We start from the raw sequence: 18,638 nt of genomic DNA, 5'->3' as shown, positions 1-18,638 counted from the left end.
ACAAACACACACATCATACACATCATATTTATCCTTTATTTGTTAAAAGATTTTTCATTTTTCCATAATAAAATTAATTGGATCGTCACACTCCGTCACACACACACACACACACACAGAAACACACACACACCGTCACACACACACACACACACACACAGAAACACACACACACCGTCACACACACACACACACACCCACACACACAGGCACCCAACCACACGCACACATACAGAAACACACACACACACACAGGCACCCAACCACACGCACACATACAGAAACACACACGCACACACACAGCACACACGCCCAGCACGTGCGGAGCGGGGATTACAGGACGTAGGTTGTAGGAGATAAGGAGGAGGCGTCAGATAAGGAGCAGCATGTCAGGGTGTAGTTAGCGCTTTCTATCCTATCTCCAGCGAGACTAAAGGAGGAGCCATTAGCACGGCTAATGAGGACTAAGAGGCTTTGTCTCCATGGCTCCTGGCTGAGTAGGGGTTGTTGGGGGGCTTCCGAGCCGGGGCAGGAGCGGGGGGTGGGGGGGGTGCATCCAGGGGCCAGCCAGGCAGCCCCCCCGCCCATCCTCTCGCTCCGTAGCGGGAGAGAGCGTTGGAGAGGGGGGGATTAACTCCGACGGGATTAGGGCGAGTTAATGTGGTGCTAACACTGATGGGGGCGGGGCTACACCCCAGCCCGCGTCCGGCAACTCATCTTTATGCGCATTTTAAAGTGTTGCGTTTGGAAAGGTGGATGGAAACGGCAGAATTCTCAATTTAATAATTACTTCTTCTACTGTTTGTTACAGCTCTGCGTAACGTAGCCATTAGGAGTACACTTTGCTTTGGGGAGCCTAGTTCTTGTTTTATCTTTTTGCTACGTTTTAAATGTATTAAAATTCGCTTGACAATAAGTAAACATGAAAGAAAACATGAAAACATGGCTGCGCTTGTAGGTGGGATTCCATTCTGTTGGGGGTGGGTCTACACTCTTTTGGGGGCGGGGTTACATCATGTTGGGGGCGGAGTTACACTCTGTTATAGGCGCGGTTACACTACATTGGGGCGGGGTTTCACTAGGTTGGGGGCGGGGTTACACTATGTTAGGAATTCTTAACTGCCAAATGGTCAAATACACCCTCCATTGGTGTATGATTATGCATGATTATTGTTTACAATGTTTTTGTAATTTTATAATGATATAAAGATTCCTATCCTATTTCACCCTGATTATGTAAGATGTGTGGAGGAGGGTCTGGGTGGGGGTGGTTTGAGGGTCTGGGTGGGGGTGGTTTGAGGGTCTGGGTGGGGGTGTTAGGAGGGTCTGGGTGGGGGTGGTTTGAGGGTCTGGGTGGGGGAGGTGTGAGGGTCTGGGTGGGGGTGGTGTGAGGGTCTGGGTGGGGGTGTTAGGAGGGTCTGGGTGGGGGTGGTGTGAGGGTCTGGGTGGGGGTGTTAGGAGGGTCTGGGTGGGGGTGGTGTGAGGGTCTGGGTGGGGGTGGTGTGAGGGTCTGGGTGGGGGTGGTGTGAGGGTCTGGGTGGGGGTGGTGTGAGGGTCTGGGTGGGGGTGGTTTGAGGGTCTGGGTGGGGGTGGTGTGAGGGTCTGGGTGGGGGTGTTAGGAGGGTCTGGGTGGGGGTGGTTTGAGGGTCTGGGTGGGGGTGGTTTGAGGGTCTGGGTGGGGGTGGTTTGAGGGTCTGGGTGGGGGTGGTTTGAGGGTCTGGGCGGGGGTGGTTGGATGCCCCAGGGGTCTCCCTAGGTGGGGTGGTGGGGTGGGGGGGGGCATCATGCTGTCTGTCTGGTGGGTTGACAATCGTGGCACCAGATGGGACTTAACTCACCCCCACCCTCCCCACCCACCATCAGCACACACATAAACACACTTACACATGCAAGCACAAACCCACGCACTGCCCACTGACTGACTCGCTAGCTGCCATAGCAGCTAGTTCGGTGTAGTGTTAGCAGCTAGCTTGGTTAGCAAATTGATGGGTGTAGCAACAGCTCCCAGCTGGGTGTAGCATTAGCTCCTAGCTGGGGGTAGTATGAGTACTAGGTGGGTTGAGTGTTAGTGGCAGGAGTCACAAACTGCTGGCCGGCGTGCGATGACCATATGGCACAGCTGGACAGAGTGCTAAGGATCAGCCGGTTCTTAGAGCTAACATGCTAACGGGTGAATGCTCACTTTGAGGAGGATAATACCCTTCAGCCCTGCCCCAAACACACACACACACACACACACACACACACACACACACACACACACACACACACACACACACACACACACACACACACACACACACACACACACACAGTCTGTTATGCCTAACTTGCGTGTCTGCGTGTTCTCCAGTGCCTGGCGCTCCTGCTGGTATCAAGGCGGTCCCCTCCTCACCCAGCAGTGTGGTGGTGTCCTGGCTCCCCCCCCACAAGCCCAATGGAGTGATCCGCAAGTACACCATCTACTGCTCCAGCCCCGCCTCCGGACACCCGGTAAGCCCCGCCCATATATCCAGGACTATAGGCCTACTGTGTACTGTATGTGGTCTGGGATTGACAAAGAACGGTAAGACAGCCATGAAGTGAGCGGTTGGTTGATAAATGAAAACGAAACTATAAGTGCAAACAAGGAGCACCAATACAAAAGAGCTTAGGTGCAGCAGATATAAAGGATAGTTTGAAACAGGGAACATAACCTGGAGCCAACATGGTGGACGGTTCACAACAGGGAACATAACCTGGAGCCAACATGGTGGACGGTTCACAACAGGGAACATAACCTGGAGCCAACATGGCGGACGGTTTAAAACAGGGAACATAACGTGGAGCCAACATGGCGGACGGTTTAAAACCAGGAACATAACATGGAGCCAACATGGCGGAGGGTTTAAAACAGGGAACGTAACCTGGAGCCAACATGGTGGACGGTTTAAAACAGGGAACGTAACCTGGAGCCAACATGGCGGACGGTTTAAAACCAGGAACATAACGTGGAGCCAACAGCAGATTGATTGATCAGTGCTCACTAACAGCCTTAAGTTGTTAACGTCATTTAAACGTTTCAGTGTGTATGTGTGTGTGTCCTTGTGTGTTTATATCTTGTTGTGTGTGTGTGTATGTGTGTGTTTGCGTGTGTGTGTGTGTGTGTGTGTGTGTGTGTGTGTGTGTGTGTGTGTGTGTGTGTGTGTGTGTGTGTGTGTGTATGTGTGTGCGTGCCTGTGTGTGTGCGTTTGGTTTACATATTAGTGTGTGTGTATGTGTGTGCGTGTGTGTTTGCACCATTGCTTTACTTCCTGCCCTCCCAGATGAACAGATGAGGTTGTCTTGGCAACGCGATGAGACGTAGATATGCAAATGAAGCAGAGAACAAGCATACATGCACACTGCCGCATCGAGAGCACACACACACACACACACACACACACACACACACACACACTCTCACTCACACACTCAGACACATACACACACACACACACCCCGCCTGATCAAATTGAACTACTCTCTATTTATACACATGTTTGGCGCATTTTGATTGCAGCTCGGCCACGCGTGCACTAACGCACAAGACGTGCACGATCAGCTCGTGAAAAAACACCTCCCATCTCCAAGAAGACTCACTTTTATTATTCACAAATACCCCCCACTCGGTGTGGATGAGCGGCATGCAAATGAGGAGAGAGACGGCGGGGGAGAGAGAGGGAGGGAGGGGGAGAGAGAGGGAGCTGGCTGGTTGGCAGAAGGAGAGAGGGAGGAAGAGGGGACTGAGGGGGGGTACAGAGGAGGGGGAAGAGGGAGAGGCTGGTTGGCAGAAGGAGAGAGGGAGGAAGAGGGGAGAAAGGGAGGAGGGGGTGCAGCGGAGGCACTGGAAAAAGGGAAGGAAGTGAGAGGGACAGGGGGGGAGAGAGGAGGGAAGGGGGAGGGACAGGGGGGGAGAGAGGAGGGAAGGGGGAGGGACAGGGGGAGAGATGATGGAGAGGGGATAGGGATAAAAGGTGTGAGCGAAAGAGGGATAGAGGAAAGGAGAAGGGGGCTACGGAGGGAACGTGGGATGGAGGCAAGAGGGAGACAGAGAAGGGTGGGTGAGAGAGACGGAGAGAGGGAGATATAGATAGATAGAGAGAGGGTGGGGAGTGGAGATAGAGAGAGAGAGAGAGAGAGAGAGAGAGAGAGAGAGAGAGAGAGAGAGAGAGAGAGAGAGAGAGAGAGAGAGAGAGAGAGAGAGAGAGAGAGAGAGAGAGAGAGAGAGAGAGAGAGAGAGAGAGAGAGAGAGAGAGAGAGGCTGGTGGAGATAGAGAGAGAGAGAGAGAGAGAGAGAGAGATAGAGAGAGGGGGTAGTGGAGATACAGAGAGGGAGATAGAGAGAGGGGAGTGGAGATAGAGAGAGGGTAGTGGAGATAGGGAGAAAGAGATATAGAGATGGAGAGAGGGAGATAGGGAAGGATGATAGAGATAGAGAGAGTGATTGAGATAGAGATGGGGAGAGAGGGAGAGGGTGGTAGAGACAGAGAGGGAGAGGGTGGTAGGAGAGTGTGGGGGAGAGAGAGAGAGAGAGAGAAACAGATGGTGGAGGAGGGGGGTGGGTGGTACACCCAGAGGGTATCAGTCACACAGATGAGGGGGCTTTTGTTCGCCGTTTCATTATTTCCCTGTATCACTGACGGTATCAGTATCACTAACTATCACCATCACTAACCGTGTCACTATCACTGGTGTATCACTGTATCACTCCCTGTAACACTCTCCATATGCCCCATATACCGCTCCCTCGATCCCGATCACTCACTGGATCAGTATAACTCTTTGTAACGCTCACCGTATCACTGTGTTACTCTCTGTGTTACTGTTTCACTCTCTCTAACACTGTTCCACTCTCTCTAACACTGTTCCACTCTCTCTAACACTGTTTCACTCTCTCTAACACCGTTCCACTCTCTCTAACACCGTTTCACTCTCTCTAACACTGTTTCACTCTCTCTAACACTGTTTCACTCTCTCTAACACCGTTTCACTCTCTCTAACACCGTTTCACTCTCTCTAACACTGTTTCACTCTCTCTAACACTGTTTCACTCTCTCTAACACTGTTCCACTCTCTCTAACACTGTTTCACTCTCTCTAACACCGTTTCACTCTCTCTAACACCGTTTCACTCTCTCTAACACCGTTTCACTCTCTCTAACACTGTTTCACTCTCTCTAACACTGTTTCACTCTCTCTAACACTGTTTCACTCTCTCTAACACCGTTTCACTCTCTCTAACACCGTTTCACTCTCTCTAACACCGTTTCACTCTCTCTAACACTGTTTCACTCTCTCTAACACCGTTTCACTCTCTCTAACACCGTTTCACTCTCTCTAACACCGTTTCACTCTCTCTAACACTGTTTCACTCTCTCTAACACTGTTCCACTCTCTCTAACACTGTTTCACTCTCTCTAACACCGTTTCACTCTCTCTAACACCGTTTCACTCTCTCTAACACCGTTTCACTCTCTCTAACACCGTTTCACTCTCTCTAACACTGTTTCACTCTCTCTAACACTGTTCCACTCTCTCTAACACTGTTTCACTCTCTCTAACACCGTTTCACTCTCTCTAACACCGTTTCACTCTCTCTAACACCGTTTCACTCTCTCTAACACTGTTTCACTCTCTCTAACACTGTTTCACTCTCTCTAACACTGTTTCACTCTCTCTAACACTGTTTCACTCTCTCTAACACTGTTCCACTCTCTCTAACACTGTTTCACTCTCTCTAACACTGTTCCACTCTCTCTAACACTGTTCCACTCTCTCTAACACCGTTTCACTCTCTCTAACACCGTTTCACTCTCTCTAACACCGTTTCACTCTCTCTAACACTGTTTCACTCTCTCTAACACTGTTTCACTCTCTCTAACACTGTTTCACTCTCTCTAACACCGTTTCACTCTCTCTAACACTGTTTCACTCTCTCTAACACTGTTTCACTCTCTCTAACACTGTTTCACTCTCTGTACAACGACCACTCTATCGCTGCCCATCTCTTTGGCGCCATCAATATAGCACTCACTATCACTCTCTGCATCACTTTCGGTATCACTATCACTACATGTATCACCAACTGTATCACTATCACTCCTGTAGCACTCCTTTTATCACCCCAGCTCCCTCCCGCTCCTCTCTTTAGCACCTTTTCCATCACTCTCCCTCTATCTCCCTGTCACTCTCTCTCCCTGTATCCCCCCTCCCCCACCCCCTGTCTCAAATTGTATGTTCTCTACAGCCATGTTGCCGAGGCCTGTGTGTGTGTGCGTGTGTGTGTGTGTGTGTGTGTGTGTGTGTGTGTGTGTGTGTGTGCGTGTGTGTGTGTGTGTGTGTGTGTGTGTGCGTGCGTGCGTGTGTGTGTGTGTGTGTGTGTGTGTGTGTGTGCGCGTGTGCGTGCCACATGACGTGTGTGCGTGTGATCGGTCTAAGAAGAGCCGACTATAACCGGGACGTCCCGACCCTTGCTCCCCCAGGCGCCCAGCGAGTACGAGGCCAACCCCGAGATGCTCTTCTACCGCATCACCCACCTGAGCCGCGGCATGCAGTACCACATCTGGGCGGCCGCCGTCACCACCGCCGGCCGGGGCAACATGAGCGACAAGGTGGTGGTGGAGCCCGCTGGGAAAGGTAGGCGCTGGGGGCGGAGCCACCGTAGGGGCGGGGTTCGAGGTGGTGGGGCTGGGGCTTCGTTACAGGTGTGGAGGGAGGGGACGTGGAGGAAGTCGGAAGGGGCGGAGCTTCATTAGGGGTGTGGATTGAGGGGACGTGGAGGAAGTCGGAAGGGGCGGGGCTTCATTAGGGGTGTGGTTTGACAGGGCGTGGATGAGTCAAAAGGGGCGGAGCTTCATTAGGGGTGTGGATTGAGGGGACGTGGAGGAAGTCGGAAGGGGCGGGGCTTCATTAGGGGTGTGGTTTGACAGGGCGTGGATGAGTCAAAAGGGGCGGAGCTTCATTAGGGGTGTGGTTTGAGGGGATGTGGATGAAGTTGGAAGGGGCGGGGCTTCATTAGGGGTGTGGTTTGACAGGGCGTGGATGAGTCAAAAGGGGCGGAGCTTCATTAGGGGTGTGGTTTGAGGGGATGTGGATGAAGTGGGAAGGGGCGGAGCTTCATTAGGGGTGTGGTTTGACAGGGTGTGGATGAGTCAAAAGGGGCGGAGCTTCATTAGGGGTGTGGTTTGAGGGGATGTGGATGAAGTGGGAAGGGGCGGAGCTTCATTAGGGGTGTGGTTTGACAGGGCGTGGATGAGTCAAAAGGGGCGGAGCTTCATTAGGGGTGTGGTTTGAGGGGATGTGGATGAAGTTGGAAGGGGCGGAGCTTCATTAGGGGTGTGGTTTGACAGGACATGGAGGAAGTCGGAAGGGGCGGGGCTTAATTAGGGGTGTGGTTTGACAGGGCGTGGATGAGTCAAAAGGGGCGGAGCTTCATTAGGGGTGTGGTTTGAGGGGATGTGGATGAAGTTGGAAGGGGCGGAGCTTCATTAGGGGTGTGGTTTGACAGGACGTGGAGGAAGTCGGAAGGGGCGGGGCTTAATTAGGGGTGTGGTTTGACAGGACGTGGATGAGTCGGTAGGGGCGGAGCTTCATTGAGGGCGGGGCTTTAGGGGGTGGGGGTCAAGGAATGACCTGTTGTGGGAGGGCGAAGAGGGAAAGGGAGGGAGAGAGGGCTAGGAGACAGAGAACTGAAGTGCAAAGAAAGGGGGGAAAGCTGACAGAGGAGAGAGAGGGTGAAGGAGAGAAAGAGAGGGATGGTAGGCTTGGGGGCGGGCTTTGATGGATAAGGGGTGTGACTTGAAGGTGGCGGTGGTCAAGGGGTCACGTGACCTGCTGTGTGAAAGGTTAGCAGGGATGAGCCTCCTCATTCTCCACACACACACGCCACTCGTAACAGTTTAACTCCAGGCTGTTTGTGTGTGTCTGTGTGTGTGTCAGTGTGCACTAGCTTGTGTGCATGCATGCGTGCCTGCGTGTGTGTGTGTATTGATTGACAGCTGCGGTATTGATTGTGCGCGGGCTATGTAGCGAGGTGAAGTGTTGTGTTAATTATGGGATAGTGAACTGGGTGTATTCAGTCAACAGGCCCTCTGGGACAGGATGGCTGGTGCAGATCGATAGAGGGGAGGCTAGATGGACTATAGATAGACTGGGAGAGTACACACTGCCTGATTGGTTAAATCATCGCTCTATCGGTTAAATATAGTCTAGTGGTGAGAGTGTTTGACTCGAAGCCCGAAAGGTTCTAGGGTTGAGCCCCGATAACCGCAGCCAGTACCTTCGGATAAAAGTCTGTGATTAATAGCTACATGGTACAGTTCACTCTATTGGTTAGAACACCTTTTAGGGCAAACACAATACACTCATCCTACAATGTTCGCTGTGGGGAGGAAGACCTTTGAAGAGATTTGATTCAGGCCTTTTGATTTTGATTCAGGCCTGTCCCTCACAGAGCACACGGTAGCTCTGTTTCCTGTTGTGTGTTGTTGTTTATTGTTGTTTCTGGTCGTCATGGCAGCGCCTGCTAAGATCCTGTCGTTCGGCGGCACCGTGACCACGCCCTGGATGAAGGAGGTCCGTCTGCCCTGCAGCTCTGTGGGAGAACCCACGCCCACCGTCAAGTGGACCAAGGAGAGGTCAGAGCCACGCACTAGAACCCACTAGAACCACTAGAACCACACACTAGAACCCACGCCCACCGTCAAGTGGACCAAGGAGAGGTCAGAGCCACGCACTAGAACCCACTAGAACCACTAGAACCACACACTAGAACCCACGCCCACCGTCAAGTGGACCAAGGAGAGGTCAGAGCCACGCACTAGAACCCACTAGAACCACTAGAACCACGCACTGAACCACACACTAGAACCCACTAGAACCACTAGAACCACACACTAGAACCCACGCCCACCGTCAAGTGGACCAAGGAGAGGTCAGAGCCACGCACTAGAACCACTAGAACCACTAGAACCACACACTAGAACCCACGCCCACCGTCAAGTGGACCAAGGAGAGGTCAGAGCCACGCACTAGAACCCACTAGAACCACTAGAACCACACACTAGAACCCACGCCCACCGTCAAGTGGACCAAGGAGAGGTCAGAGCCACGCACTAGAACCCACTAGAACCACTAGAACCACACACTAGAACCACACACTAGAACCCACTAGAACCACTAGAACCACGCACTAGAACCACGCACTAGAACCACGCACTAGAACCACGCACTAGAACCACTAGAACCACTGGAACCACGCACTAGAACCACTAGAACCACGCACTAGAACCACTAGAACCACACACTAGAACCACGCACTAGAACGCACTAGAACCACTAGAACCACGCACTAGAACCACTAGAACCACGCACTAGAACCACTAGAACCACTCACTAGAACCACGCACTAGAACCACTGGAACCACTGGAACCACGCACTAGAACCACGCACTAGAACCACTAGAACCACACACTAGAACCACGCACTAGAATCACTAGAACCACGCACTAGAACCACTGCAACCACTAGAACTACAACCACAGAATAGAACCACTAGAACCACTAGAACCACTAGAACCACGCACTAGAACCCACTAGAACCACTAGAACCACGCACTAGAACCCACTAGAACCACAAGAACCACGCACTATAAACCACTAGAACCACTAGAACCACGCACTAGAACACACTACAACCACTAGAACCACGCACTAGAACCCACTAGAACCACTAGAACCACGCACTAGAACCACAGCCACAGAATAGAACCCACTAGAACCACAGACTAGAACTTCAACCACAGAATAGAACCCAATAGAACCACAGACTAGAACTACAACCACAGAATAGAACCACAGACTACAACACACTAGAACCACAGACTAGAACCCACTAGAACCACTTGAACCACGCACTACAACTACAGCCACAGAATAGAACCCACTAGAACCACAGACTAGAACTACAACCACAGAATAGAACCACAGACTAGAACACACTAGAACCACAGACTAGAACTACAACCACAGAATAGAACCACAGACTAGAACCCTGTAGAACCACAGACTAGAACCCTGTAGAACCACGGACTAGAATACACTAGAACTACAACCACAGAATAGAACCCTCTAGAACTAGAAGCACAGAATATAACCCTCTAGTACAACAGACTACAACTGGAACCACAAACTAGAATACACTGGAACTAAAACCACGACTAGAACCCTCGAGAACAACCGACTAGAACCCACATCCAAGGTCAAGGGGACCGGTGAGAACCCACTAGAACCCCAGAACCCTCCACAACTAGAACACAGTAGAACCCCAGACTATGTTTTGTTACATGCTGATGATGTGGTTCTTGTTAATCTAATAATCAGACAATATATTATCCTGTACTGATGATGTGATTCTGGTTAATCGAATAATCAGACTATATATTGTCCTGTACTGATGATGTGGTTCTTGTTAATCTAATAATCAGACTATATATTATCCTGTACTGATGATGTGATTCTGGTTAATCTAATAATCAGACTATATATTGTCCTGTACTGATGATGTGGTTCTTGTTAATCTAATAATCAGACTATGTTTTGTTATATGCTGATGATGTGGTTCTTGTTAATCTAATAATCAGACTATATATTGTCCTGTACTGATGATGTGGTTCTGGTTAATCGAATAATCAGACTATATATTGTCCTGTACTGATGATGTGGTTCTGGTTAATCTAATAATCAGACTATATATTGTCCTGTACTGATGATGTGGTTCTGGTTAGTCTAATAATCAGACTATATATTGTCCTGTACTGATGATGTGGTTCTTGTTAATCTAATAATCAGACTATATATTGTCCTGTACTGATGATGTGGTTCTGGTTAATCTAATAATCAGACTATATATTGTCCTGTACTGATGATGTGGTTCTGGTTGACAGTGAGGATTCGGCCGCCCCGGTTGCACTGGACAAGGAGCGGGTGATCTTATCCAACGGGACGTTGGTGCTGCGCTCAGTGAAAGCAGAGGATTGTGGGTACTACACCTGCACAGCCACCAACACGCTGGGCTTTGACACCATCATCGTCAACCTGGTGGTGCAAGGTGAGTGGTTTCTGATAGCTAGCCAACTGCTAGCTGCTCTCTGCTAGCTGCTAGCTGCAATCTGCTAGCTGCTCCTGGTAGCGACTGTGGAAGTTAAGGGGGTTGTTTGGGACGTTTTGATCAAATAAGTAAGAATTGTATTCATGTTTATATATTTCAGAAAAGACAGGAAATAATCCCAGAAGTATTATTCAATGGTCACAAACAGAATGTATAGGACAGTGATAGAAATTAAAAAATATATAATTTTGTGCATGAATTAATTAATTAATACATCAAATATATTTATTCACCGGTCCAAGAAGCAGCAAAGTAAATGTAAGTTTATAAAAATGCATGCACAAAACAAAACAATGCACCCAACATGAGAGAGACGCAGCTGAGGTGAGCGCTGAGCTTTACGGACATTTTGATTTTAATATTCATCCTGATTTGTCGGTTGCAGTGCCGCCTGACCAGCCCCGTCTCACAGTCTCCACCACCTCCACCTCCTCCATCACCCTGGCCTGGATCCCTGGGGACAACGGGGGGAGCTCCATCAGAGGTGACAGCACCTCATGCTTTAGCTCCACCTCCGCCGCCGCCGCCGCCGCCGCCGCCTGACGGATGGGCCGCGGCCCCTCATTCATCTCACCGCTCCTCTCGGCTCATTTACATATGTGTGCTTATTTAAACGTTGTGTGTTGTAACGTGTCCTCCCTGTTTTCACTCAGTCGGTCTTATTGTCAGAGCAGCCCACTGAACAGCTTCCCCTCTGTTACATGAACAAAAAGACACATTGATTTACATTCTGATACTCTGTCGCCCTCTGGTGTCAGAACACTGGAACAGCAGGGTGGGATTCCACCAGGTCAATGTCGAGTCAATCTGCTCTCTGCAGCCCCCTATTTCCAGCTCCGGTCTCAAAGGGCTTCCCCCCCCCCCCAGGCCTAAGCCCTCTAAAGGAGAGCCCAGAGAACAGGCCTTGACAGGGAACGCTGACCCTCTGTGTGTCCTGCAGGCTTCGTGCTGCAGTACTCGGTGGACAACACGGAGGAGTGGCGCGACGTGTTCATCAGCTCCAGCGAGCGCTCCTTCCGGCTGGAGAACCTGCGCTGCGGCACCTGGTACAAGGTGAAGCTGGCCGCCAAGAACAGCGTGGGCTCCGGGCGCATCAGCGAGATCATCGAGGCCAAGACCCACGGACGAGGTAGGGCTCGGTCAGGGTCCTGGTCTAGCCTGGGGTCTGGGTCTGGGTCAGGGTCTGCGTCTGGGTTAGGATCAGGGTCTGGGTCTAGATTAGGATCAGGGTCTATGTTGGGATCTGGGTCTAAGTCAGGGTCTGGGTTTAGGTCAGGGTCTGGGTCTAGGTTAGGATCAGGGTCTAGGTTAGGATCTGGGTCTAAGTCAGGGTCTGGTTCTAGGTTAAGGTCTGGGTCTAGGTTAATGGTCTTTGAGGCGTGGGTCCTAGCTCTTCATCCACAGGAAGGCGGTCCTCAGAGCGTTAAGTGTGTGGAGGGTAACCCCCAGTGTGTGTCTCTACCCTGGTCCCTTCCTTCCTCCAGAGCCCGTGTTCACCAAGGACCAGCCCCTGCTCACCCACATCAACTCCAGCCACGCGGGCCTCAACCTCCAGGGCTGGACCAGCGGGGGGTGCCCCATCACCGGCCTGCTGCTGGACTTCAGGCCCAAGGGCACGTGGGCGTGGCAGACGCTGAAGGCCAACGCCACGGGCCCGCTGATCCTCAGCGAGCTGCGCGAGGCCACCTGGTACGAGCTGAAGATGAAGGCCTGCAACAGCGCCGGCTGTGGGAACCAGAGCTCCCAGTTCGCCACCACCGACTACGACGGCAGTGAGTGGCTTCCATTCACCTCCTTGTTCTTCACCCCTGCACTATTCACTCTTCCTTGAAATGAGTGCACGATAACAATCCCTCCTGAGGCGCTCTCTGTCCCTCTAATGTCGTACCCTCTCCAGCCCTAAGCCCAATGCAGACGGGCAGACGCGACATTATGCTTACAGCCCGCTGCAGTCACGCTGGGCCCAGGCCGCGCTCCGTTTGTCCAATCAGATCCTAGTTCTGGTTTGTGTCGTGCTACAAATATGAGGGATGGGTCGTGACAGCCATGTCAGTGCGTGTGCACATGAGGCGTGGCTCTCTAGTGAATACGCCCTACGTGTGTAAACACAGTGAGACCGTTTGGAGCACGCTGGGCCTTTCATGTAAGCAGAGGGGGCTTTGCCCTTGTAATCGGACTGGTTTTTTGATATATATCGCAGTGACTAAAAATAATGCCTGGACTCTCCTTATTGTCAGCCAGCCGGCACATCATCACTAATTTAAAATGTTTTTCCTGTATGTATTGATGAAATTTATGGCTCCCATTCTTCCTCGGTTATTAAGGAAGTTTGTTCTTGCCCTCTGGGGGGCTTGGGTCACGGGGGTGTCATGGATATACCTCTGATTAAGGGCAATACAAATACAATTGAATTGAATTGGATAGAGTGTGATATCCGGTGTGAAACGCGCGTGTCCCGTGTTTCAGGCACCATCCCGCCCATCAAGTCGGCCCGCGGCGACGGCGACGACGTCAAGAAGCTGTTCTCCATCGGCTCGCCCGTCATCCTAGTGAGCATGGGCGTCGCCCTACTCTTCATCATCCGCAAGAAACGCAAGGAGAAGAGACTGAAGAGACTTAGAGGTGAGGGGGAGGAGGAGGAGGGGGTGGGGGAGGAGGGGAAAAGAGGAGAAGGAGGAGGAGGAAAGGAGGAGGACGAGGAGGAGGTGGGGTAGGAGGCGGAGAGGGAGAAGGAGGAGGAGAGGAGGAGGAGGAGGAGGAGAGGGAAGAGAGGAAGAGGAATGTGTTTATTTCTAGTATCTGTGATCTAATGAAGAATTTGTCTTTCAGATGCAAAGAGCCTGGCAGAGATGCTCATCAGGTACGATTTCATACATGTCATCTTATGTTATGTTATGTTATAGGCGTGTTATGTGGAACTAATTCTCGTGTGTGTGTGTACGTGTGTGTGTGTGTGTAGCAAGAACAACCGCAGCATCGACACCCCAGTGAAGGGCCCGCCCCAGGGGCCGCGGCTGCACATAGACATCCCCCGCGTCCAGCTGCTCATCGAGGACAAGGAGGGCATCAAGCAGATAGGTAGGGTTCACCATTATCACTATTCACTAACTAGCAGGGCATCAAGCAGATGGGTAGGGTTCACCATTATCACTATTCACTAACTAGCAGGGCATCAAGCAGATAGGTCGGTTCACCATTATCACGAGTAACTATCAAGCAGGGCATCAATAAGATAGCTCTGGTTCAACATTAGCACTGTTATCCCTTATTGCTCAAGGGGAAAGAGTATTTATTATTCACAAATCCAGATGATCCATATGTTTGTGTTGTTAAAGTCCAACCTCCTAGTTTGTTCCTTCCTGGCTCGTGATAGGTGAGGACAAAGCGGCGGTCCCAGTGACAGACACAGAGTTCAGCCAATCGGTGAACCCGCAGAACTTCTGTACGGGGGTCTCCCTCCACCACCAGGCCCTCATCCAGAACTCTGGACCTCTGATAGACATGTCGGACATCCGCCCCGGGACCAGTGAGTTCACATCAACCTCTTGCATACCAGACCAACCGCGTACTATGTGAACCACTCAGGTGTGCCTTAACGAGATATCTAGACCACTCAGGTGTGCCTTAACGAGATATCTAGACCACTCAGGTGTGCCTTAACGACATATCTAAACCACTCAGATGTGCCTTAACGAGATATCTAGACCACTCAGGTGTGCCTTAACAAAATATCTAAACCACTCAGGTGTGCCTTAACGAAAGATCTAAACCTCCCAGGTGTGCCTTAACGACATATCTAAACCACTCAGGTGTGTCTTCACAAGGCATCTAAACTAATCAGGTCTCTCCAAACGAGGCATCTTAACGACTCAAATGCCGGTTGCACCCTTTATATACTATTAAGAGTCTGTACTTCTTGACATTAATAGTCTGTGCTTCTATAATACTAATCGTATAATATACTTTAATATAAGAGTCGGTATGTATTTACTATAAGAGTCAGTAATTCTTTACTATAAGAGTCTGTAGTTCTTTACTATAAGAGTGTACTTTACTATAAGCATCTGTACTTCTTTACTATAAGAGTGTACTTTACTATAAGCATCTGTACTTCTTAACAATAAGAGTGTGTACTTCTTTACTATAAGAGTGTACTTTACTATAAGCATCTGTACTTCTTTACTATAAGAGTGAGTACTTTACTATAAGCATCTGTACTTCTTAACAATAAGAGTGTGTACTTCTTTACTATAAGAGTGTACTTTCCTATAAGCGTCTGTACTTCTTAACAATAAGAGTGTGTACTTCTTTACTATAAGAGTGTACTTTCCTATAAGCGTCAGTACTTCTTAACAATAAGAGTGTGTACTTCGTCAGTACTGTACAGTATAGCATCATAGCGTAGCAGCAGCTTCATGTCCAGAGGCCTGACCCCAGCCTCTCCCCTCAGACCCGGTGTCCAGGAAGAGCATCAAGTCGGCCCACAGCTCCAGAAACCGCTACTCCAGCCAGTGGACGCTGAGCCGGCCGGGCCAGAGCCAGTCCACCGCCTCGGCCAGGACCCTCACCTCGGACTGGCGCACCATGGGCTCTCACGGCATCACGGCCACCGAGAGCGACAGCTACAGCGCCTCGCTGTCACAGGACACAGGTGGGCGGAGCCCGGACGCACCACGCCCACACCACGCCCACACCACGCCCACTCACGCTAGGGAGGCTCGATTATGGAACAAACCATCATCACGATTATTTTGGTCAACATTGAAATCACATTTTTTTCAAACGGTTATTTTTGAGTTTTGAAACATGATGTGTTTATTCAGCGTGTCCCTCCCGAAAAAGACTTCAAGAAGTAGATGTTCAAATCTAAAATAATGCACAGATATGTATCCAGCACTTTCTATAAAACATTAAATTAAAATAAATTAAAAAATAAACTAAAACTCGATTATATTCGTTTTGTGATCGTTGGACGCTAAAATCGAAATCACGATTTAAAATTCTATTAATCACCCAGCCCTAAGTCACGAGGGTGCTGTCTCTAGTGTACGTCCCGGGTCCCTCCTGCAGCGTGACCGACTGCCGTGTGTCTTCCAGATAAGGGCCGTAACAGCATGGTGTCCACGGAGAGCGCCTCCTCCACGTACGAGGAGCTGGCCCGGGCCTACGAGCACGCCAAGCTGGAGGAGCACCTGCAGCACGCCAAGTTCACCATCACCGAGTGCTTCATCAGCGACAGCTCCTCGGACCAGATGACCACCGGCACCAACGACCCGGCCGACAGCATGACCTCGCTCAGCACGCCGTCGGAGCCCGGCATCTGCCGCTTCACCGCCTCGCCGCCCAAACCCCAGGACTACGACCGCGGCAAGAACGTGGCCGTGCCCATCCCCCACCGAGCCAACAAGAGTAAGATACACATTAAACACTGCTATACATTATTATATATTATTATATAGGGCCGTAACAAGAACGTGGCCGTGCCCATCCCCCACCGAGCCAACAAGAGTAAGATATACATTAAACACTGCTATACATTATTATATATTATTATATAGGGCCGTAACAAGAACGTGGCCGTGCCCATCCCCCACCGAGCCAACAAGAGTAAGATATACATTAAACACTGCTATACATTATTATATATTATTATATAGGGCCGTAACAAGAACGTGGCCGTGCCCATCCCCCACCGAGCTAACAAGAGTAAGATATACATTAAACACTGCTATACATTATTATATATTATTATATAGGGCCGTAACAAGAACGTGGCCGTGCCCATCCCCCACCGAGCCAACAAGAGTAAGATATACATTAAACACTGCTATACATTATTAGATATTATTATATAGGGCCGTAACAAGAACGTGGCCGTGCCCATCCCCCACCGAGCTAACAAGAGTAAGATATACATTAAACACTGCTATACATTATTAGATATTATTATATATTATTATATATAGGGCCGTAACAAGAACGTGGCCGTGAGGCGGCAACAAGAGTCAGATATACATTAAACAGCATAATGTATTATTGTATATTACTAAAAAAGAATAAACATTAATATAGATAAGACCGTCTCAAGAACGTATCACTGCCTATCCCCAAACAAGGGTATGATATAAACATTTAACCGTTATATTAAATATATGATATTATATATATCATATTATAGATATTATATCATAAATATTACATCGATTATATATACTATATGATATATATTTTAATTTTTATGTATTTTATAATGTAGATATTATATGTGTATTATTTTATGTATTATTTTATAGATATTGTATTATATATATTATTTAATATGTATTTTATTATATATATTATATGTTTTATTTTATATGTATTTTATTATATATATTATTTGACATGAATATGTATCCTGGTCGAAGAGGGAATGATAGACTGAATGTGGTGAAGAAAATACAGAGACTACATTCATTAATCCCCTTCAACGCACATCTTTACCTCACTGTATCTCTTACTCTATCTTGTGTCTTGACCTTACGGTATCTCTTACTCTATCTTGTATCCTTACCTCACTGTATCTCTTACTCTGTCCTCTATCTTGGATATTTACTGTATCTTTAACTCTATCTTGTATCTTGACCTTACTGTATCTCTTTCTGTAGTATCTTGACCTTTCTTTATCTCTTACTGTAGTATCTTGACCTTACTGTATCTCTTACTCTGTCTTCCATCTTGCATCTTGAACTTACTGTATCTCTTGCTCTATACCCTATCTTGTATCCTAACCTTACTGTATCTCTTACTCCATCTTGTATCCTCACCTTACTGTATCTCTTACTCCATCTTGTATCCTCACCTTACTGTATCTCTTACTCTGTCCTCTATCTTGTGTCCTTACCTTACTGTATCTCTTACTGTATCTTGACCTTACTGTATCTCCGTCTGTCCCGGCCCCCGCCCGCTCCACCAGGTGAGTTCTGCAACCTGCCCCTCTACATGAAGTCCGACCCGTTCTTCCGCAAGCAGAGCGAGCTCCAGGACCCGTGCCCGGCCGTGCCCCCCCGGGAGGCGTCCATCCGCAGCCTGGCCCAGAGGGCCTACCACACACAGGGGCGCCACCTGACACTAGACCCCGCCAAGCAGGCCCTGACGCTGGGCCACTCGGGCCTCAGCGGCCTGGGCCTGGGCTCGGGCACGGCCACGCTGCCGCAGAGGACCCTGGCGGCGACGGCTGCCACCGCCTCCACCTCCAGCACCGGCAGCAACCCCGCCCCCAGCAGCAAGGGGGGCTCCCGGGACTCTCTGCTGGAGAGCTCCACCTCCGCGCTGGGCCGGCTGCAGAAACAGAGCGGGGGGGGCGCGGGGGCCTACTCCAAGTCCTACACGCTGGTGTAGCCCCGGCCCCCCCCCCCGCCGGCCCCCCAGGCTCCCTGGTGGACCCCCCGGGGGCCAGGCAGAGCATGAC

General features: G+C 49.9%; 1 protein-coding gene across 1 annotated transcript in view; it reads left to right on the top strand.

Moving 5' to 3' along the window:
• LOC130386146 (cell adhesion molecule DSCAML1-like) overlaps window positions 1-18,568 on the top strand; it is a 26,713-nt gene extending 8,145 nt beyond the window's left edge. Inside the window, 14 exon segments of the mRNA XM_056594923.1 lie at window positions 2,354-2,493; window positions 6,503-6,656; window positions 8,539-8,656; window positions 10,965-11,128; window positions 11,574-11,672; window positions 12,129-12,317; window positions 12,673-12,960; window positions 13,655-13,810; window positions 14,018-14,048; window positions 14,148-14,266; window positions 14,562-14,714; window positions 15,639-15,839; window positions 16,286-16,597; window positions 18,144-18,568. Of these exon segments, the coding sequence (XP_056450898.1) occupies window positions 2,354-2,493; window positions 6,503-6,656; window positions 8,539-8,656; window positions 10,965-11,128; window positions 11,574-11,672; window positions 12,129-12,317; window positions 12,673-12,960; window positions 13,655-13,810; window positions 14,018-14,048; window positions 14,148-14,266; window positions 14,562-14,714; window positions 15,639-15,839; window positions 16,286-16,597; window positions 18,144-18,568 (2,549 nt within the window).
• Window positions 18,569-18,638: the final 70 nt, after the last annotated feature.

This window comes from Gadus chalcogrammus, chromosome 7 (assembly GCF_026213295.1).
Source record: "Gadus chalcogrammus isolate NIFS_2021 chromosome 7, NIFS_Gcha_1.0, whole genome shotgun sequence".
NCBI classification, from domain to species: domain Eukaryota; kingdom Metazoa; phylum Chordata; class Actinopteri; order Gadiformes; family Gadidae; genus Gadus; species Gadus chalcogrammus.
This window is presented reverse-complemented; position numbering and strand designations above follow the sequence as displayed.